This window comes from Opisthocomus hoazin, chromosome 4 (genome assembly GCF_030867145.1).
Source record: "Opisthocomus hoazin isolate bOpiHoa1 chromosome 4, bOpiHoa1.hap1, whole genome shotgun sequence".
Taxonomy (NCBI): domain Eukaryota; kingdom Metazoa; phylum Chordata; class Aves; order Opisthocomiformes; family Opisthocomidae; genus Opisthocomus; species Opisthocomus hoazin.
This window is the reverse complement of record NC_134417.1, coordinates 40,827,297-40,851,537: the sequence shown is the minus strand read 5'-3', so window position 1 is coordinate 40,851,537 and position 24,241 is coordinate 40,827,297. Positions and strand designations below refer to the sequence as shown.

Sequence of the window (24,241 nt, the reverse complement as noted above, 5' to 3'; positions counted from 1 at the left end):
ACTACTGCATCCAAAGCGTACATAAACTACTATTTTAGAACTTCAGTGCATTTAACTGAGCAGGATCAACATTAAACAACTACTACATTTTATAGACCCTCAAACAAAAAGTGCCAAGAAAAACATCCATGTAACAAGACAGAAAGCTCTATTAATCCATCCTGTTCATAGCATACACAAACAGTGCTTAGTTTTGATTTATGACCAACGCTAACTGTTAATTAGCAGGTGTAGAACAGAGATACTAAGAAACTTGTTCTGAAAAGCAAGCTAGAGTAGTTTCGACAAGCTTGAGTAGTTAAATTATCAACATAGTACAAGTCATAGTCTCTATATGCATAAACTCAAATATGGCCAGCAGGGAATACAGACACGATAGAAAAACAAACGAAAAAACCACACCACCTTTCAAAAACAGCACTACACAGCAACTTCTATACACAAAGAAAAAAGGGAAAAATTTACCGCATTTTAGTGAAACTTGAACTTTGTTGGGGACTTCTTTTTTTTACATATAAAGTATTCAAAGTTTTCTTTGCTAATTTGCAAGACTCTTAAAAAAATCAGCCAAAACACAACCATAATTTCCACATCCAGGTTTTGGTTATGAAAAATTATGAAATACATATTCCTATAGTGAAGGTCTCTATAACTAGCTTAGAGTGAAATTAAATGTCTCAAAATAGCCGAAAAAGGCAAAGAGCTTAAGAATAGCTTCCATGTATTCCTTTTCAGCTATACTGGACTGTAAATAAAACCCATATGTTCTGCTGTTCTGGATGGAGCTGATTTATTATGATCTATAGTTTTAGATGGAGACATAAGATTAATGTGTTATGCCAAACACCTTGTTTTGAACCCAGCAAACTGACCCAGCTTCTCAACAAGCTATAAGGCAAAAAGCAAGAAAGCGCTTCAGAACAGCAGTAGCCAACAGACCCATAGCATGATTTGGACCACGAACAGAGCACCACATCCATGCAAGGACCAGTTCCTCACTTCATCTTTAAGATGCCTGTCTTTGTTAGACATGAATCACTTGGGGAAAAAGTTACCCAGAGGATTACTGAATGTATCTAGTGATACTCTGATGACAGAAAGGGCAGGACCAAAACACATTTAAGCCTTCAAGGGGAAACACCCAATGAGCTCACACATAACAAAAATGGCAAAAAAACCCTTCCAATGAAAGAGGTATGGAGAAGAATATATACCTATAAAAAGGCCTCGTGACATAATATTCAGACTAATTCCAAAAGCTTGAACAGAACATCGGCAACTGCATTCATTCTGAACAGAGTGTCTATGCACAATGTCCCAGGCATGTTACCCACCCGACTCAGGGAGCCAGACAACAAGCCTCCCCTAACAGATCTGCTTTGTAGAAAACTGTTAAGTGGCAACTTATCTACCCTAATCTTTTAGGGGAAAACTGTATATCACCTTTACCTCACTCAACTGCATGATTCCAGTGTGTCCTCTTATCCTCATTTGCAAGGACTTCAGTCACCTCAAAGAAAGATCACAAAACGCTGTGGTATTCAGCAGGTGTGAGATAAGAGAAATCCTTGTGGGTAGCGGGATACCGTCGGACAACCTCTTGTGGCATATTGCAAGAGGCTAAATAGAAATTCACCCTTGTTAGCAGATCTGACCAAGGAAACTTCTCTACGAACCACAGCTCTCTGCTGTCCCTTCCTACTTTATATCACCAGCCAGCCATGCAGATTCCACTTCAGCAGCATCCAGTGCTAAATCTGAAATGTGGGATTTGAACAGAGAGGGCAGCACACAGCAGGAATATCTGTCCCAGTTATATTTTTCTACCTTTTTATCCACAAAAACTCAATTACTAATTATTTTTGCAAATCAAAATTTATGTCTCAAGACAAAAGCAGCAATACAGAAGGTTCCTTTGTCTTCTGTTTTCACCTTTCCTTTCACTACTTTCTGACCTCCACAAGCAGCGTTATCCAGTCCTCACTTTCTCCCAGAGTAGCTTCAAGAACCACAGCTTTTGCTTCCTTCTAGAAGCAGGTAACTCTGAAGCTACACATATGTTTTGACATATGCAGTCACTTTGTTAGAATATGTGGAAAGAGCTAAAGATATTTTTGAACAGTAAGTAATAAAAAGCCTTCCGGAAATGGTCCAAAGTACATCAACAAAAAAGCTGCAGCTAGAAATGTCAGAAACAAGATCTCTACAATTTACTGGACATGAAAGGATGCTAAATATACTCAAAGGTAACGCTATGACACAGCAGCGCGAACAAAACAGGTAGAAAAGCAGCTAAAATATGGCACTTGATCTTGCATTCTCAGAAGCATAAAAATAATCAAGGCACATTTGAACTAAGAAGTCACATGTGATCATCTACAGAAACAAAGATAGTCTTTTTAGTTATCTTAGTCTTTTTAGCTGGGAAATAAAAATTTCTCAGTTTCTTATTTCTCCTGTTTTGTTGTTTTTTTAAAAAAAAGACACTTCATTTAAAAGCTTCTCACTGCATCAAGACAACCCAGCAGAATTTTTTTTAAATCCATTTGCTTTACATGTAAAAAAACCTGTTCAGCTATGAAGAGGCTTTATTTAAAAAGCCAAAGGGGGGAGAAGGAATCATACACAGCAAACTGAGACTGTAGTTCATTGCAAGTAAGAGAAGCTGCGTATTTATGCCTATGCATAACAAATAGGTAGCATTTATCAAGCTGTTCATGTCACTCAGACAATACTGTCAGTACTAGTATATGCACCAGAAATATCTTGCATGAAAAACAGATATTTTAAAGATTAATACTTCATAGGGAAAAATCTCAGGACAGGAAGTATACAGCAATTACAGTCAACCCAAATTTGGCATATACACCCACCTCTCAAAAGATACCACGATCTGCAATATTTCTGTCTTAACATTAATCCATCATCTTTTCTGTAGAGTTAAAAGTGCTAGAGGCTCTCAAATTCTTATCCAATAAAAGCCAGCCTCAAGCTTCATCTAAAGTACATTGACAGTGGGTGTTGTTAGAACAACGTGCCTAACTGAAGAAAACAAAACGCTTCTAAGCTGTGATGCTTTTTATAGCAACTACTGACTATTTCAGTGTACCTGCAAAGGTCTAGTTCTCAGTAGCTGGACAATCAGCTAGCAGCTTTCTCCTACTTTTTAAAAACCTACACACAACAAAAAAGAAAAAAGCAGAACCAAAAAACTCCCACTGCTTCATTACTGATTGGATAGGGAAGTTCGTACTGGAGAATTAAAAGTTTTACAGCCAAGGATATGAAAATGCAAATTAAGCCTTTAACGACTTACCTGTGGAGAGAGGGCAACTTCTCAAGAGGGAGCATTCCATGAAGCACGAATATGAACAGCACATAGAACAAGTTATGAAATTGCTCTCCAAAACAACAAAATGAAGTCAGTAAAGATTTTTCTTTACTGAGGCTAAGGCCCTAACCTTTGTGCTTAATTTTGCATTCAGCAAGTCAAGGATAATCTAACCTTAGAAACATCTAGCTAAATTTAACCACTTTGAAACATGCAAACAGGTGAAGAACACAAGATCTTTCATGAAGCATAGTTGTTGGGCTTTTTTTAATTATTTCACTGTAATAACCTATTTATTTCAATATTAATCATTCAACATCCAAAAAAGTAAAATCAATTTCATAAGATGACAGCAGCAGTCATCTAAGGAAACTGGTAAATACACGTTGACAAACATAACCTTATTTGAATTAGCAGAAAAAATTCTCTGCACCTGCCATTAGCTTGTCTTACTAGTACCAGGGAAGCCTTTCTTGCCCTGCTTTACAATGGCACAAAAAATGATGCAATAACAGATCAGTTTTAAAATGCTAAAGGAATAAGATAATCATCTAGAGGTTTACTGATTAATTGTATGATATTTTCTTCAGCAGTTTATTAAAAAAGACATATATTGACAAAGGTCTTCACACTCTGCATATTCAAATTAGCATCAATCAAATAAGAACTGTCATTATACACAATTTATAGAATGCTAGTTCCTATGTGAGGAAACCTTATTTAATCTTTGGTTAAAAAACTACTTTAAAATACAATATTCACAGTATCTGGTTAATGAGAAACTGAAAATAGCCTAACTTTACCTGACTAACAACTGCCAAGCATGTCAGGACACAAATTTAGCCAGAGAAAAATTCTAAAAGGTATTAGATTTACAGAGATTTCAGAGTCCTTTCAAATTATCAACAATGTCTTCCATCTTCCTGAACTCTAATTCTGGTTGAAATGGTATAAAAGCATTTTTGTAGTTCAGCCTTTTTTGAGGGAAAATGGAACCGCCTAACAGTAAAATGAGAAAGGTGAATGGTAAAGACTCCTATGCAGCGTCTCATCCATATGATGAATCTCTAGATTACAATGTTGTCTGTCTCTGGAAACACTTGAACTTATCAAGTCAACATCACAAACTGATTTGACAAACATCTGTCAAGCAATTTTTATAACCATACTGGAGAGCCTACATTTCATCAGAAGTTCAAGAACACAGATACCACACCACTGTATATATTAATTTATTGAATAAGACGTGTGTATGTGTTGGATCAAACATGCACTACCTTACCTAGAGTACTAAAATATGACTGTGCAATGAACATCAGCAGGGTAGTCCTGCTGCATTTGACCCCTAGCTTTGCAAACAGTGGTGTACAACAATAAAACAACCCATAGAAAAATGAACCAACATTGTGCACACTCAGGATTTTGCTTTTTTTTGCCTTCCTCCACTTAAAACTTACACTGCTTCCCCAGCTATTACGCAGCCATAGGTAAATTACAAAGGACCTTTCAGAAAACTCCAGTATCAAGTGTGACCCCAAGTGGAAGGGAAAGTCTAGCCTGAAACACAACTGCTCTTTCAGCATGACCATAAAGTCAGACAATTGCTGACTAACATTTTAAAAGAATTCAATAAGCCTTTTCAACAAAAGCTAGGTACAGAACGTAAAACCTTTGACCTGACAAAGTGCTCCATGCCAGCACCTTCCCGAAGCACTCATGACCCAATCTATCTAACCCTACATCCTCCTCCTGACAAAAGCAAATGTCCAAGAAAAAGCACATGGAATTGCTTCAAACAGGTGCTGGACCAGACAACTGGGAGATTCCACCCAAAGTGAACTATTCTATGATTCTGTAAAAAGGTATGCAAGCAAGCAGTGACACTTCCCTGAAATACCATTTATCTCCCAAAGTTTATGGTGCTAGTTGATAGAGATTTTTATTTCGACCTCCTAACAACATGTGCTTGTAGCAAGTCACAAATAGTAAACGAGAAAACAAGCATCACCTAGAGTCAGGCCCTGATGCTATTTAACTCAAAATTTATTTCTCAGAAACCAAAGGCACCAATTTCAGCTAGCCACAAACCGAGCAAGAAATGGCTGCTTCACATTTATTAGCAGGAGGGCTACTCTGAAGCCTTTTAAAAGAGCTCTGTAGAGGCACAGTCAATAAACCACAGGCGGCGCGCAACTGGAGACCTCCTAATCCATTCAGATACTTGCTTTCTACAAGTTAGTACCATGTCATGATTTCAGCTACTGTCATTGCTGATCCTCCTTATGATTTCCTGTATCTTCTACTTATCCCGCTGTCTGTATCATTGCTTGGTTTCAGCCAACCACTCAACACAATTTAATAGGCATCAGAAAATACAATTACAGCATTCTACACTGTGCCCCAAAAGCAAATTAATTCTAAGAAATTAAGTTTATTTTTAGCAAGAAAAACAGACAGTAAACTTCAGAAGAGTGCCAAAACTGAGGGACAAGAAGATACATATCTACTGCCTAGAAGTTTGTCTGCTGATTACATAGTACAGTTGATGTTTTGAACTTGTAGGTCTCAACTCCTTTCTAATTCGACAGGTGTATAGAAATGTTTTGTAATTAGCTGCAGCATGAGTGCTTTTGTTGTTAAAGTAGAAGCTGTTTTTGGGTTAGAACCTCAAACAGTCCAAGTATCTGCAAAGTTCATATAATACTTCCTCTGAGACAGTTTTATTTTATTCAGTTATCTGAATGCTTGCCATTTGACGTAAATCAACCAAAGCATATAAATTCAGTGTCAAATAAAAATTTGGACACTGCCCTCAGTTCACACCACAGTCTAACTGCATAAAAATCACATCCTTTTACTTCTTGTATAGACTGAAATAGCTGTGATAATTCAAGCCAAATTGTTCCAATTCAAGGAGTACTTAAGGCTAAAATCTGGCCCAATCATCCAAGTCTCAATTAATTTCTTTGCATTCAGTCACTAAAAATGTTTGATCATAGAGTGACCTCACTATTAAGCAGTTCAGCAACAGCGAGTAAAAGGACCAAAACGTACAGAGCCAGAACTGTCTTTCGAAAACACAGCGTGTATTTCCTCATAAGAGAAGTACATTGATTTAGTTTTCCAACCACTAGACTGCATTGGTCTATTAAGTGAATTAATAAGTAACATGCATTATTGGATTAAGCTCTACCTGTTATGTTGGCAGAAGCAGATACTGATTTCGCAAAATCACTAAATGAAGACATTTCCCTGCAGTGGTAACTGGTTTAGTTTTTTAGCCTCAGTTACTCAGGAAGAAGCAGGAGACAAAATATACCCTTGAAATTAATGTTCCAATAAAAATTTTATGTACTGAAGCGCCCCAGACCGTAAAAGAATAAAAATGGAAAAATCCCATCACAACTTTACAGAACAAGTGAATGTAAAATGCTATTTTTATTGATACAGAAACCTACATACAGGAGGGGATTTGGTGTAAGCAGGCAAGATCACACTCTTCAAGGCCTGACTTCACTAGGGCTTCACTAAAGCTAATCAACAGGCCACAAACAGCAGTGCTGTGGAACATACTTGGCTTCACTTGTCCTGCTCAGGTTAACCCCTGCATTAGTCCCCTCACGCAGGCTTCAGAGTACATAGAAACAAGGTGCTTAGGATTTTGTTTAACACTATTTCTTTCTGCACCAGAAGACTCATACGAGAAAGGTTACCTTTGGCATTTGCAGAGCAAGGAGTGCCATACACTAAATGTCTACAAAGAGATGATATAAATTCTTTTCATTACTTCAGTTCTGCTGCTGGGAGCACAGCAGAATGGTTAGCCACCAACCCGTGCAACCATCTCAAATGTTTCTACGTTCCTCCAGTCTTTTGCCAGAAGCCTAGAGATACAAGATTAGAGTTCTGGTGACCAAAATGTATTAAGTTCAGAAGGGAAACCCCCCTAAAAATAATTACATTCAAGCTTGAACACTATTTTACATTGCTAACCTTTCCATCAGTCATTAAACGAAACACCATCACATGTTATCCAAGACCCAAGAAACTGATGTGCAGAGTAAAGCTTGTCTCCAGGTCCTTTAAAGAGGTCCTTCTGTTATTTACTTGTGCCATCCTACGTGAAGGCAATGGTATTTTTACTTCAGGGTATTAGATCAATTGCTCAAAGGCCTGTTTGACAGACTGTGCCACTTGGCATATAAAGCATTTTCTGGGGGTGAAAAAAAGAAAACAAAACATATCCTCTTCATCAATGGCTGATGTAAATAGCTAACAAGGAAAACAGTGAAGTAAAAATAACAGGAAACTGACAATAAACTTTCTCATACCTTAAACCAAGGAACAACAGATGGTAAAAGAGAATGGCTGACTTTCAAGACAAACAGAAAAGTTTACACTCAGAAAACTAACATCTCCCTTTTAACTCTGCAGGGTGGGACAGACACTTTAACAGTATCTCCTCATCAGAAAAGCACATAGATGTGAAGGTAAACTGATGGATCACTGTTTAATACAAAGTAAATGTTTTACAGATTTGTATCATAGTGTTTGAGAAGATACGCATAGATGGAATCTCAATTAGCTCTTTACCAACATATTGTATCACAGGTGAACCATTCTAGATTTTCCATGAGATAATTTCAGACTATTCCTGAGATTACCTCATTTGTAATAAAAATCAGATTCCAAAAGAATACGAATCCAACCACATTTGGTGCGATATTTCAAAATCTTTTAATTTAATGAAGTGTTAGTCTGACTGGCAAAATCCAGGGCCTTGCTAACTGCCATTTCCATCACAGTAGAACAATGTAAAATTTTGTTATATTCAAGTAACATTTAAGGGCAAAAAATACAGATCTGAAGTGAGAATAAATCAGGGACAGCAAGTTCCAAAGCACTGGAACAAACTGAAGATCGATGTCCCTTGCTTATAAAAGACAGGTTTCCCTACCATGCTTTCGAACACAAAGCACAGTATTTCTGTCTTGAAAGACAGAAGACATGGTCAATGTGGATTAAGGCAGTAATCATAATGGACACACGTGTGCCATGAATTGCCTTTGTTGCTTAACTCCATGCCATTTGAGCTTATGAAGTCACCAATTGCTCATCTAATAATTATGGAACTTTTCAGCAGTGGTTTTATTTCATAGTTGTTCATTTTAGCACAATGTTTGTTGGTCTCTGCACAGTGCTCCACAGACATCCAACAACTGCTTTTAAGCCACTGATCTCCTACTTTTTAACTGACATACCAGTAGAAAATGGGCCTTAGATTCAAGACTAGCCCATAAATTCAGAACTTAACATATAATGACTTTAGACTGCAAAATTGCTATTTCGAAAAGCACTGTTTGCAGTTAGAAGTGTCACCTGGGAATGCTTCAGGTTATTTTCGGATATCCCCCAAGCTGTCACCTTACATAAAGAGCTTCACACAACCCAACCACTTCACATAACCCAAGAAGTAAAATACCAGAGCCAGATGCTATTAGGAACTGACACTTGCTGCCCTTAGCCACCTCACATTTATTTGTGTCCTTCCATTGCATTGCTTCTCATTCTGCAGAAGGCTAAGAGTTTAATTCCCTTAAATCACAGACTATTTCCTGCCCTTCTGGAGAAGCATCTGCCTCACAAAAAACACTTCTTTAGCATTCACAGCAGAAGTTTCATGAACAGAAGTATCTGAATGATGCACTTTGCATTACCTTTGACACACCTGTAGTTTCATTATGTCAGCACAATTTCTAACTTAAATCCTCATGAATGACAGAAGTCATTGATAAATTCAGTGATAAAGCCAGAACTGCTTGTGAAATTAGAAAGTCAAGAGCCTCCAAACAACTTTCACTTCAAGCTTAACAGGAGGAAGGAACTACCTTGAATGGCATCATTACACACTTAATACAGGTTACATCAACACTTTGACAGAAACTTAGCACCATCCCAAGACAAGAGTGTAAGAGTTCTTACATTTGTGCTCTTGGTATGCGTAACAAAACTATCTACACTGAAAAATCAGGATGGAAGCAAAGGCTGACAAAAACTCAAACAGAAAAACTGATCTGATGAAACAGTCAACTTCAGCAGCCTCTCTCACCTCCAATCACCCGAAGTCTAAATATTCTGCCTTAAGTATTTTACTATGGTAAATGGCTGGAAAAAACATCAGACTAAACGCTAGAACAGAAGCGAGAAAAAGTTATTCTTAGAAGATGTTCATTCTCCTCAATAAAAGAAATTCTAGACAAGAGTATGTTATAAACCCTAATTTGTCAGTAACCATGCTCCAGAGCTCAACAGAAAAACATCTGAAAACCAAAGTGAAACAGTTGCATGCAATAGCCATACTACATACAGAAAAACAATAGGAAGAGGAACAAAATTTAACAGCTTCAAATGGATTCACATTGAAAATCTGAACTGATTATTGAAAAATCAGCCAGAGGGTAAATAAGCATATTGAATCAGAAAAGTCACATTTAATGGGTGACTGTGGCTTTACTACAATTGGAAGTTTAAACCACAGATACTCCATCCAAGAATACCTCTTTGATTACAGTATTAACCTATTCATTCATGAAATTGTCAGCATTTCTTGATACAGCAGGCAAGTCTAACATCTTCAGCCAACAAGAAGAGACAAGCATTTTTCAACTCATACAGCATATTTATCCATACAAAAAACTGACTTCTACTTCAAATCTGGTTCCAGGCTTGCAGCAAAGATGGCCCCAAAAGCAGTCCTGTGGTAAACTGGTACCTGATTATCCAGGGCTAAGGAACTGGAAACAGTAGTAGAATGATTTCCAACAAGTCACTGCTTACAAGACGTGCAACATCTAGCTCACACCCTACCAATGCACCCTGACAGCACAGGACAATCTTTTGACTTTCATAGGTAAAATCAGCCAATTGCTGGCCACCTGATAACCAACTTCAGAAGTATCCATTAGTTAGGTACCTTTAAGACGTGTTGAAGTTCACACGTTACATTAAACACCATTACTTCTGAGCACCTACAAAAGCATAACCAGAACATCATGTAGTGTCTAACTATTCCTATTCTAACGTCAAAAAAAGGACTCATTAATTTCATTTAAATAGAGACCTGCAAACTTGTCACCAACAGGAACAAGGACCAGGTACAAGTGCTGATCTCACCATAGTGAACAAGTGTACTGTAATATCTGAAATACCAATAGAGTAACTGTGTGTTTGTGTGCAAGTGTGCAAATATTCAGATGTGTAAAATCAGCAAGGACATTTTCATTTAGAAATAAAATGAAAAACTGGTTAGCTAGAGTTAAAAAAAACAACCCACCTCGAGCAAAAATATTTATGTAGTTGAAAACACAGCAGAAGTTACAACTGGCCTGAAGACAGCTAATACTGTGACAGGATTAATTACGTAGGTAAGTACTGAAAAACTCCACAAAGCTCAAAAAAAGACAGTGAAGATGACACCTACACAATACAGAGCACGGTATCTCATTAGATGGTTTTCATGAAATTCCCTGAATGCCTCTGTTAGAGACCTAGTTTTAAATACAGATATAAGTAAAAGAATTCATACCATTTGCTATGAGACTGACAAGTAAATCATATGTGAAACAGAAAAAATAAAATGTTTCCAACAGAATTATCACTTGTTTTAAGAAATAACAGCCAATTAGGTCACAGGCAGATTTTTGACAAATTATGGGTTCACATCCACCCACTTAGGTAGAAGCGTCTTCCCTCAGAAATCTTTGCCAGGAAACAAAGAATGTTAAGAGAGAAATCAGGCTCTGACCAAAATGCTGCCACACAAGAAACAGTTCAGTTTAGTTCAAACACAGGCACCAAAGCTTTCCAAAAATCTTTCCTTAATTGCTCAAAGCAATATCTTAACATAATAATACTTGGTACTTAAGACTAGTTGTCAGAACTCAAGATTCATACGACAGCAAGCATCCAGTAAGATACTATACGGAAGCTGGCTTTCATATAATCTACTCAAGAAGCTTTGCATCCAAACATTTAATAAAGAAAATAAAAAACCCCAAAGGCTTTTTAAAAGATATCCAGTAAGCACTACAAAGCCAAATAACATTGTAGTTGCAAACAATCAAAAAAAGGGGAATTGAAGAGCAATCATTTTAAATACCAGCTTCAGTTCTGGCCATTAAGAGAGTCTTCAAGCATCCCTCAGTACAAGCCCAAGCTATTGCACAGTAAGGGAAATGTCTAAAATGATCTTAAGAAGAATTAAGATTAAAAATATTTTTTTTCATATTAAGTGATTAAAAACCACTATGCTATGAGCAACTTGTGAGAGTAGTTGAAAAGCTATGGTTTCTAGACAAGCTCAAATAGCTACATTAACTTGCTTTCCCTGACAGTAAGTTGCAACAATAATACACTGTAAAAAGATTCTCTTCCTCCATCAGGTTTTAGATTTTGTGCAGGCTTCTTTATCCAACATGAGCAAAAGGCACAGGAAAATACCATGAAAGAGGCAAGAAGAGCAAGCACGCTGCAAACTGTATTTCATTGCATCATAAAAGCAAGAGAAAAGAAAAAACAAAAACCCCACTCATATAACCAACAAAGAAGTATGAGAGAATATTTTCTAATTGAAGCCCAGTAGCCACCTGAATCTATATTTCAAGCTCTCACCAAAAGTAACTCAGTGGAACTCACTGTTAGATTACTGACCTTTCACACCTTGAAGAAATATTAACTTTTCTTCCACAGAAAGATTTTCAGCATTCATCTATTCTGCCTTCTTCAAAAACCTTTATCAACTTCTTTCCACAAAACCGAGTGATATGCTGTTGGTGAGGCATTACTCAATCAACAGAGATTACTCCAGAGGAATGTGTCATCTCCAGAAATATCCTGGTTCCATTCTGTGTTCCACCAGTTTTCTATTCCTTTCATTTCTATCTCTGCCAATTCTCCCGAATTCAACATATTTTGCTTTGGCATCCCCATCGGGTACAAGTAAGTATTCAGCTATCAATTGTAACACTCTGTAGACATTATCACTGGAACACATATCCACAGAACCACTACATGAAAGGCAGTAAATTACTTTTTCTAAGGTTGCAAAATTCCTCAAGGAACCTTTTTTATTTTTTGTACTTCACTGAAACCTCATAATCCTGTCAACAGAACACCTGCAACTTCAGAAACTAGATTTAACAAAACAAAACAAAGATATCTGAAGGGAACCATAGGTGCTACACAACAGTTGAACCCAGACTACTACTTTTCTTTACAGAAAGAGTACCCTGGGAACTGAAAGCATGCTAACCTGTCCCTAGCCCAGCGGCACAGCAGTACTGGACAGGCAGTCAGCCATCATAGAAGTAGCTCAAATGGGCTGCAGCCAAGGTGGTAGCACAGAGCACATGGCAGTTTTCAGAGGACGAGAGAATTACAAGAATTGAGGTATTTCGAAGAAGTGAAGTTACAGGGGAAAAGGAGGCTGGACACATTCAAGAAACTAAAAAGGCTTTACTAATTCTTTTCCATATTATGCTTTTTCTTTCAAAAATATTTATGCCTTTGACTGTATACACAAGGAAAAGCTCTATAACCTATAACGCAACAATATAGCCCAGAAACTAGAATGGTCAAAAATCACTTTCCCCCCCCACCAGGTTTAAAAGAAAGCATGTTTTAATTCAAGCTATGTTTATACGGTAGTAGAGCCTAGAGGCCTCTACAATAACGGCACAGTTAGGCAACGAATACTCGGCAACGATACTTCACTGACCCTAAGAAGCCAAGTATGAAGGCCACACCAAAGGCCAAACACACACTCAGATACCATGGTAGTAGGGACACCACAGAAATCTTAATTAAGAGGATTTCAAATCACAGCAGGCCAGCAAGAACTGGGAACACTCCAAACCAGTTTCTACTAACTTTTACTATGCTTCCACAGGTTATTTTTCACTTAATTATTCTTCCTGTCCTGCCACATGCTTAATGATTTTGTTCCTAGCTTTAAAATTGAAAGGGAGGATATCAGACTAACAAAGAACAAGTAGCTGTGAGTATCTGAGGCTCTTAGTACCACTGGCTTGCTTGATAAATAAACTGCCCCAGAAAGTGAACAAATGAAAGGGGTAATTCTAATCAGAATATGATCCATCACCAGAACATACCAGTACTAAACCAGTCCAAGTCTTCTCTGGTGAACAATAAAAACGTTCTAAAAATCAAAGTGTGTTTTTTCTTTGAAGTAACTTCAAGTCTTGCAAAATACAGCCCTTTCCTTTGTGTCCATGCCAAAAAGCCATGTTTAAACCAAAACATTTGAGTGTGCATACAATTACAAATGAAACACTATGACAATATGGCATGACATTTTCCTTTAAGTTGTAATCTACAGGTGATCTACACAGCTAAAGCAACAATTAGAAAACAAAACAGACAATTTACTACAGGAGAGGTTTCAAAACAGCTTTCAGAGTCAAAGCTACCAAACAGCTGTTCAAGAAAAAGGAACTGCGGAGAAAGGTCCTCTGACAAGTCACTTGACTAAGTGTTCTGCACTTTGCAAACCAGATTATTTAAAAAAATAAAACAAAATTTAAGAGATCAACCACAAATAAGGCTCATGAAGCCTGAACACCTTCAAGTATATAGCTCTACGAGAAGCCACTCCAAATAATTATTCTTAAATAAGTCTATAGGAGAAAAGAATTTTTAAAAATTATGACTTTTCATCTACTTGGGTGTTGGTTCAAATCACATTACCAGCGTAATTTCAATGCAAGAACAAAAGAGGGATTTCCTGATTCAGTGTTTAGAAAAAGACACACTGAAAAGCAACTCTGTTCCACATCTCATTACACTAAAACAAAAACACACGCCCACTACTTATGCAAGTGTAATTATATTAATAAACAAACATAACTACAATTTCACAATTACGATTTTCTTTAACTGTGAGCTACTAACCATAGTAGTATTACTTCTGGAAGTTTTCTTTTCTTAAGCATCCAACTTAAGCATGTACTTTCCTCCAAAAAGCCTACTGAGCAGAGAAATACAGAGACTTCACTTTGTATTTCAAACAGACCAAATATTTATGTCAGGTGTCCAAGTGTTTCAACAGCTATCTTATACTGGAAGAGATTACACAGGATTATGCAAGAAGCAGTCTACTGAGGCAAAGTTGACACTTTTTCCACTGGTGAGCTTTAATACTTCAGGTGTAGAATTAGTTGCTTTAAACAACTATTTAAATGTCGTCTTCTGAAAGCATCCAGAACAAAGCTCAGTTTAATGCATATGCCTGCTTACTTTACTACTTCTCCTCAGAGGAGGCACTAGTTCTTATTCTATAAACCCACATCATTTCAGAAGTAGCATGATTTAAACTACTGATTAGCCTTTTAGAACATGGCTAATATGAAATTCATTATCTCATGAAGACTTTAAAGACAAATCAATGTCCAATAACAACTGATCAATAAGGAAAACAAATGGCTATCTCAGTTTCTTCTTAAGAAAAGCTTAGAATCACTACCAAATGAAATAATACAACTTAGAGAATACAAAACTACAGTTAATAAGATCAAAAGGTTGAAATGTTTATTATGGCTAAATATTGTAGAGTATCTCCAGTTCTTATTAAGGTTAACTTTTCAATGATTCTTAAAACATTAAATATGCAAAGCGTATTTTAACGTCAACTTTTTATACTTCCATACCTGTAGTACATAAACACTTCACCCTTTACATTCAATGTAAACACCAGAACACCTGGACTTTAGCAACTATATTTACAGAAAAGACTTCACTAGCACTATAAGCCTCAAATAAAGTATTCTTACCAAGTCCTGACTCAAAGAGCAAGTTACAAGACAGAGCACTGCCCGCATGGCTGAAATGGAGCCACATCCAAAGCAACGCCCCCAACCAGCTCGGATCAGCTCAGATAAGGAGCAGGTACGTCCTGAACCTGCTTCAGAAACCATGCTCTAGGCCATTCAACAACTACTTGGACTTACGCGCACTCAAATTTAAAAGCCCTCTCTCCAGCTTCACTGGCACAATAGAAGCGCAGGACACAAGGCAGTTTCACCACACACTGCTCTGGGCAGCCCCATCATCTCCAGGGCAATGAGAGTAACCCAGCAGCCTGGGGAATACGCATTTTACGGAGCACATTCATGCTTTATGCACAGGAAAGGTTCTATAAAAGCAATCTCCCTGCAAAAATTCTTACCAAAAACAAGGTCAGATCTGTTGGATGATGTTCTTACTACTTCCTCAGGGACAACAGTCAGCGCAGCTGCACAACCGTATTGGCACGTCCCTCCAAAACACTGGTCTAGTGACTTCTGAATACTAGACATTTCAAGACGAAGAAGTCAGATATCATGCTATGCACACCTATTAATTTTAACTGATAATTCCAGACTAAATGGACAACTGGAAAGTAGTTGCTATAAAAATGCATTAGCTGCAATATCAAGCCATACAAACACCCAAAAATAGCTAGACACAGAGACTGCAGATCCCAGTTTGTTTTCTTCCTTGTAACTGTTAGCAATCACAAGTTTTGACTTTCTCATTTTTCATTTCAGAACAAACAGGTAACACACTGACGCTGAAGCAGCTATAAATACAGCATAGCCAGCGGACTAGCAATTGTGCAATCTACAGTAAAAGGCAGCCGTGCACGCACAAATCTTGGTAGTAGAAAGAGCAAGCAAATATTTTAGATTATCTCCTAGAGGTGATATACACAGTATTCTTACTCAGCCAGCACTGACCATACACAGGTTAGCACTACATTCTAAAACTTCTAAGTTTTAATAAATAGATTATAGATAATTCCCTTTTCTGTTACAGAATGGTATCATGCGGTCAGCTAGAGACTTCAAACCAAGTCAGAGTACATTATCTCCAAGGCAGAGACAGTTAATTACAATTCTAAGAATCTAATTAAACATTACAGTACAATGTTTACCAAAAGTGATCAGTAATACACAAACTATTTCATCTTCATATTTAAAATAGATGCATCTTTTCAGCACATACTATTACCAGATACATCACTTTGAAGTCCCAGAACAAAATAATTTCTCCCCCCGTCCCTTCCCAGATACTACAGTACTAAAAGATCTGCTATCATTTTGTTTAAACACTCACTTTCAAATATCCAATTTCTATGCTTGGGGGTTGCAAGGAGAGAATTAGATGCATTTTTTCATTTAGAAAACTACTGCCAATGTCCCTAGTAAACTTTCAGACAAAGGCACAAATTTGCATGCAAATGAATTCTCAGTAGTAAGTTCAAAAATATACAAGTAGACGTAGTAACAAGATTTTTCTGATCTATTTTTCAGTGTAATTTTGGACCAACTTTTCTTCCCCATGGCCACAATTTTCTACAGTTCCCCTAAATGCCACTGCATTAGGCTGTACAACAGGCAGGTAATTTTAGACACTTTCTCCAGTTCTAATACATCACTGTATCTACTACTTATGCTTTAAGTGACTTGCTTTTTGCGAGAATGAAACGTGGAAGTACAAAATGTACCCCATTCTGGAATATTACTTTATGAAGACAGTTCTCTCCCTTCCTCCTCCCTTCTTCCTGTAGATAGCAGAAAACCAAATTTTATTTAAGACTAAACAGTTTTGTACCAGATAATGAATTATGTACTTGGATGTTAGATTACAAAGGAACCTGTAATCAAGCTCCAAATGAAAAAAGCAACTCACATTTTAAAATACTAACTCACTTTGTAATCAAAATAAAATCATAAGTAATCTATAATGAGTGTTCACCAATTTGACCTTGATTTCTAACTCTGCCAACAGTACTATTGTGTAACATGCTACATGTACATAATGATTGCACAAGATATCCATTGTATTGACAACAAAACACCAAACCACTATCAAGCTAACCAAATTACAAAAGATAAAGGTAGACATCAACAAAGAGACAGCTGGCTATTATAAATCACTTATTATTATTTTAACCATTAGCATGTTAAAATTGAATCACATATCGAGTATATGTATACCAGTTATACACAAATGTACTCAACCTTAATAACAGTTTACTATCATACAAGTACTCAAAAGAGGGGAAAAAGAGGAAATCGGATGTCCTAGTAGGACAAGATGACAATGTGGGTCATCACTGAAGCCTAAATGAACCGTTCTGCATGGCACTATTCATCCATACTAACTACAGTTTCCCATTCTCTGATGTCCATAGGGAACACACTGTTTACATTTGGTTTTCTTTGCCACCATACAAACTAGAAAGGTTTGTTTAAATTAAAGCTTTGATTTTGTAGCAAAGTTTTGTGGCCGCAGAGCTGCAGGATATGGAGCTCTGGTTATGTGCAACGAAAGATTCCAACTTTACTTTTGGATCCCAGTTTTGCCATGTTGTACTCAACTGTAAAAGCAGTTATATTTTTTTATTTAACTGGAAATCCAAGTTCAAATCACTTCTATTATGCCATACTTGCAAGTTACATTTTAGACTAGATCTACATCAAGCTTCCTGCTTAGACTGTATGAACTATACAGTTCTCAATTTTTATTTCTCCTCATCTACTCACATATTGGACAGCATGGTCTTTTTAAACACTCTAGATTTAACAGTCTAGAAGGGGACAATCCATATTTTCTCATGAGAACAAGCAAAATCTATTTATGTTGTCACCATACATTAAGAACTACGTCAATATATTTCTAATGATCACCACTCAAAACAAAGAAAGAAACTTACCTACTACCATAAGCGTGAATTCAAATCCTCTCTTCACAGACTTCCGGTAAACTTGATTTGGAAGATTTGCAAACCCCACATATCCTTCAAGGTTCTTCTGTTGCTAAGGCAAGAGATATTTTGAAAAAAGTTAAAACACAAGCTCGTAACTTCTTACTTTCCTTGTAATTTTTTTTTTAGTTATTTAAATGTTCACTTCATTTTCACATTTGCAGAAAGGCGCTATTTACCCAACCTCGCAACACCCTAAGCCATCTACATCAAAGACACTGCAACGAACTGCAACAATACATAAGAAAAAAATGGGGTTTTCTTTACTGGATAGCCAAAAGACTGGCACAGAAAGTTAACTATGCCAACAGTATTTTGAGCAAGTACAACTACCACATTATGACTGTGCAAGCACAAGAGTGTACAAGTGCAAACAAATTACAATATAATCAACTTTATTCTGACGCCTATTTGAAACACAGGTAAGCAGTACGTATGTACCTTTCCTATACTCCCGAGAGCCATGGTGGTACTGCCCCAGTACGACGGGCACTAACTTGATTCTCTCTGCTGGGGTCAGAACTCCAAGAGCCTGACTCCTCTGGGTCACACAACTGGAGGCCTTCATGTTAAATCTAGGTCTACACTAATGCAGCATGCATTGTAACAAACCCTACACAAAGGCAAAACTTCAATTGCCTTCTACTATGAAACAAGTTATTCAAACTATTGCCGACTGTGAAAAAAAGGGGGGGGATTCTGGATGTTAGCCATTACTTCTTCTCATCACATTAATGAAAATGCTGAAGGTGCTTGAAATGCCTCTCCCTCACTGTACTAGACCCAGCGATCCTCCAGAGATCAACCATGCTACTTTTAAACCACTCTTCCAGCAGAATGCTGGAATGTCTTTGATATCACAGCAGGTCTGAGGATAGTCTTACGAGACAGTTTAGTTGTTCTGCAGAGAATCTGAAAATACTTTTGGAGACAACCGTCTACCTAAAGCAACACAAGGTACTGTTTCTCATGGAGCAATGATTTTGGCCTTTAGGCTTTTTATGTCCATCCAACATTGAGAGGATGTGATTTGATACTACCTCAATTTCAGAGCTTAAGAGAGTTGTACACATCCACAGAGCTGAAGAACCGCCTAAAAGTTTAAATTTCCCTCCCTAAAATTATCTTCAAGAAAATAGAGGAATTCTAAAAAATAATTTAAAAATAAAAAAATCTGTTCTACAGGCGCTATTGACTCAGAACTTCTCTGTATGGGATAGAGTACAGTCAATTTAAATTTGGTATGTGGTCAACTCACGCTTATTTAAATGTTTTTTTCTAAAACTGACAGAATACACTTATTACAGTAATAACTCCTAGAGTTCAAAAAAAATTTCTTTTTTTTTTTTAAGTTAAAGCAAACATTTCTTGCAAGGATGTAAAAACACTATCCCTTTTAAAGCATTGAATGCAAGAAGAACTAGCTTCTCTGCAATCCAATAACACTAGTCAACTAATTGGCTCACTGTTTTAAGTCACATAACTGATTTCTCAATTTGGCAAACAACCTATTATTCTCAAGCAATGCTACACCCCTACAAAGACATATTATATTGCTGCTATCACCAAACTTAAATAAGTCTTAAAAGTCCAAACTTAGCAGGATTATTTTGAAAAAGATAGATGCAATCCTAGTGCAAATTAGTATCAGCTCATTTACTGATAAAATCAATCACTAAAATCAATTCTCATTCAAGGTTAAAGAAAGGCAGTATCTTTGAACTCATTAACTCACACAGAATGAGACAAACATCTAATGATAGCCAGCTAAAGCTAGGTGTCATAGTTTCAAGTTCAAACACACACAATGCAACAAATGTTATTACGTCTCTAAATGTAGGAATGTTTGCCTTGCATCATCAAGAAACTTTTTTTAAGATGCTTTTTGTTTCATTACAGCCTTTGGGGCAGCAATAGTCTTATCTGAAAGGTTTCAAAAGACAAAAAAAAAAAAAAAAGACAGCCAGGAATTTAAAAATCCAAAGACTCTTTTACTTTTCCAATCTATTACTACAACCACATGCGAGGAATACAATCTATCACAATCTAAAAACCTGAACGGAAGCCAATGCTTCCGAGACACTACACAACAGGCAGGTGGGTGCTCTTTAAGATGTTAAAGAGCTCCTGAACAGTGCAGGTCCTTATTAACTACTAAGGATATGCAACTGCTATTCATCTTACCAGATGTAAAATACCTAATCACAGTCAGACACTCCTTACAGTTCTACTTGTCAACCACCTGCACCTTTTAAAGCCTACATACCTTTCAATGTATGTCAAGCTTACCAGAAACAGCTCACACATTAAATCTAGGTAATGCTTCCTTTGCTTAAAAGAATGGATTTACATGTAATTCTTGTTTTAAATTTTTATTTCTCTTCCCTTCATCTTTACATATAGCTCCACATTTAGGATAGTTTTACTACAAAGAACTCCAAGAACAGTGAATATGAAATGCTAAACAAGAATAGATGGCAACTTTTGGGTTGTTTGCTTTGTTAAGTGGGTCTATAGCATTTATGCCCACAATTTTAGATAATGAAATATATTTGTTACTAACCAGAAAGATGTATGAAGCGCTACACTTGGCATTAATGCTGTATTCAACAGGGCCGTTTACAGCACACAGGAAAGCGCCTTTTAAAAAACTGAAGGTGGATGCCAGATTCAGATTTCTGGTATACCAATACCAACTAAAACGGAAACTTTCAACATACCAGTTTTTAAATGGTTGCATTTTTCAGAGCTTGCTACTTCTAAACAGACCAAAACAAACTAGGAATTGAGTTTCTTAAATTCCTGCAACAGCTTTTAAAAGACATTATTTCTTACTTTTTTTTTGTTGAAGCATCAACTTCCACTGTACCAATCGTTGTGCCAAGTGAGATCTCATATTTCTAATACTTACAATAGCTCTCCTTAACTTTTATCCCTTCCTGATTTTCAACCAGCTGCTTGCCTAAGCTCAGTTTCAGTTCACCTACTAAAACGCTTACGCTTCTTCTACTTCCACAATAGCAGTAATACATCTTTATCAAAGTAATACTTACAGCTACTTTGTAAACAACACATTTCCGTCATTTCCAGTGTTGAAGGTATCAATAGAATACATCCAGAAGTAGTCCAGTAAAATGATGAATTTGAACCATTGCAGCAATGAGTCCACACAGGTGCAGCAGCAATCCAGAAAGAGAAATACGGGCGGTGTGAGGAGAGAAGGAAAAGGAAAGAAAAAGTTACTTACATTTGACCAAAGTTACCCACAATACTTTCCATCTAGTAGGCGTAGTATCCAGCGTTTTATGTAATCTTACTTTAGTTTCATTTCACAATAATACACTATATGACCTCCACACAATTTAATGATCAGTACAGGTAGTTATCTGATAGTCCTTTTTATTCTAGTTATTCAGCATGCTTTTTTGTTTACCATACGCTATCTGAACCTGTAGTAGGTTCAAGGGCACTTGTTTTCTTCAGAGGTGCTCACCTGAACACGTAATCTCATTTCACCACGCTACTGCACAATACTTTTATTTCAGAGTGGAGAAGTTACAAAGATCAAAGCCATCATCATCGTAAATCTCTCTCATGATTCTGTATTTCTGTATCACTTTAGGGTGTTGGACTAGATGACCCACAGAGGTCCCTTCCAACCCCTAACATTCTGTGACTCTGCGAACAGCGTCAATTTACTTCATTTGCAACAGTGAGCATTGGAGCACTGCTGCAAATTTGGGTAAAACTTTGTTGAACAGCCAGAAAAGAAAGAAAAAACTAGGGTGCACAAGTTAAGCATCTGTTCAGCATCGCCTAACTCTGTGGATGACAAGAGACCTATGGTAGTTCTCCAACATGGCACTGCAAATAGTTCAGCTAAACACCCACATCAAAAATACTTTTTCAAATTTCTGGTTTTCACTAAACATCCTCCTGTGCTTGAGTATTTTTATCTTTTAAAAAAGAGAAAAAAATAATCTTGATAACAAGTTTCTAAGCCAGCAGTCAATGATGTTTTTGAGCCCTAACATCCAATTTTTTAAATCAATCCCATATTCCCAGAGGCTGAGCGGCTATTTTTAGAAAATTTACACTGTGATGGAGACTACAGCTCAAAGCAGCAATGAAGTCTCCTCTTTTACTGTGTAACAGGACATAAGCCTTCTGTTCTTGCAGTCCCACTCATATTCTGTCAGTGTCCAGAGCCATAACAATTCAGCACACTGGGTACTTTGCTTCTGAGCGGACAAAACAGCAAAGCACTGCAGATCAGTTCCAGATGCTCCACGTAGCTTTAGGAGGACAGATGCACATGCAGCAGAACTGGAGCAAGCTGTACAGGCTGGAATACAACTAATACAGCACATCCTGGAGCAGTATGAATGCCCAGAGGTTTTGATATCTACCACCTTGAGCACTCTATTACTATCATTTATCCGGTTGCACATCACTACTTTCAACTTTGAAACAAGGTAGCGTTGTCAAGCACAGACGACTTCAACATCAGGTCACCAAGTACACAGGAAGGCCTGGTTCCCCCCACGGACGAATGCAGTATTATTAAAGAGTGCGATTTTAAAACCATCATCCAGCAAGAACAGCTACGTCGGTCAGACCAAAGTTCCTGCCTTCAACAGTGGCCAAAACCACACATCTAAGGTAGCACATAAAACAGAGTAAACAGACAACAGCATTTCTCTAAACGCCTCCATAGCCACCCAAAAATCTACCTCTCAATCAGTAACTGCACGTCCTGCAACTGACAGGTTTTGTTACCGCATTCTTACAATAGGAGCTTTAGGTAGTACTATTTAGTGTAGCAATGCTTCTACAAGCCCTGAGTACTTGTTAATATAGTAGATTAAGACATATGCAATCCACACTAAAAAAAGATACTGAATTTAATAAGTATAGAAATAACAATACAAAGGGGGGAACTCATCAGCTCTAGCTGTAAAGTTAAACTTCATGCTGAATATCTACAAACATGTTTCTCCTTTCACTATTCAAAGTAAAGTAAAAATATCTGTCAGGTCAATAATGCCTGCTGTAATCTGCATGGTAGAAGTCTAGTACTGATGGAAAGGAAATCAGCACTTTTATTCCCTCAAACAGGCATCAACTGCAGCAGTACCTATTAAGAGGCTTCTATAATAAGACAACTTGGCTTCCAAGTGTGAACCTTAGGTCTTGCCTAACTCAAAAAAAAAAATTAATTAAAACTATCCTCAGAAAGGAGCCAAGGTTTGAGGTGTAACCATGATTAAAGAAATCGGGACCTCTTTCAGTCTCTAGGAGCAAGCTGATTAAGTCAATAATCAGTAACTTCGATTGCTAACCCAGTGAATGCCCTTTCAATTCAACTGTTCCTCAAAGTCTCACTGGGCATAGTGAGTCAGTAAAGCTGAAGAGTGAGCTTCAGCCTCTCTCTCTTTTCCTGTGCCAGACACTATCATCTGGTTTATTAACAGATAGTGTTGAAACACATGTGATGTCTAAGAGCAAAAGAATTCTGCAAGAAGGATCCTGCACTGTAAAAGATCAGAAAGAAAAGACAGTACAGTCCATCTGCTGAGCTACAGGCAGCACGTCCAGAAGAAAATTAGAAAACTCTGCAGAGAAACAAAGGGAATGTAGCAGACTCACTAGTAAACCTTAACTCGCCTGTTAGAAAAAATTTGCTAGCCTTCAGAGCCAGCATACGGTATATAAGAAGATACCTGAGCAAACTGTGCACAGACCACATCAGCTACAGCAAACACAGCCAGCGCTGCAGTGCTTGCAGTGGCCAAAGCAGTGCAAGAAAGCAGATGACTACAGGAAAATGAAGTCAGTTAACTATTTAGAAAAACAAAACTAATTATAGATATACGGGGGAGGAAAGGAAAGAAAAAAAGCTGTCAGACAACCAAAGCAGGTCTATGTGACTACAGAACACAACATTAAAAGAAGTTCTACCCGTGATGACTCTACAGAACGTTCAAGCCAGCCACACATATTGGCACTTTGTATGTAATAGTTCATCCTTCACTAGAATTAGCTAGACAACTAATTCTCTGAAGAAAAAGAAAATCTTTTTTGTG

General features: G+C 37.3%; 1 protein-coding gene across 1 annotated transcript in view; it reads right to left on the bottom strand.

The window, feature by feature from the left end:
* The window catches only part of SEPTIN7 (septin 7), a 65,460-nt gene extending 44,235 nt beyond the window's left edge, over positions 1-21,225 (bottom strand). Inside the window, exons 1-2 of the mRNA XM_075418674.1 lie at positions 21,209-21,225; positions 18,105-18,207 (exon numbers count right to left, since the gene is read on the bottom strand). Of these exons, the coding sequence (XP_075274789.1) occupies positions 18,105-18,114 (10 nt within the window). The 5' untranslated portion in view covers positions 18,115-18,207; positions 21,209-21,225. The remainder of the gene's footprint in view (positions 1-18,104; positions 18,208-21,208) is intronic.
* Positions 21,226-24,241: the final 3,016 nt, after the last annotated feature.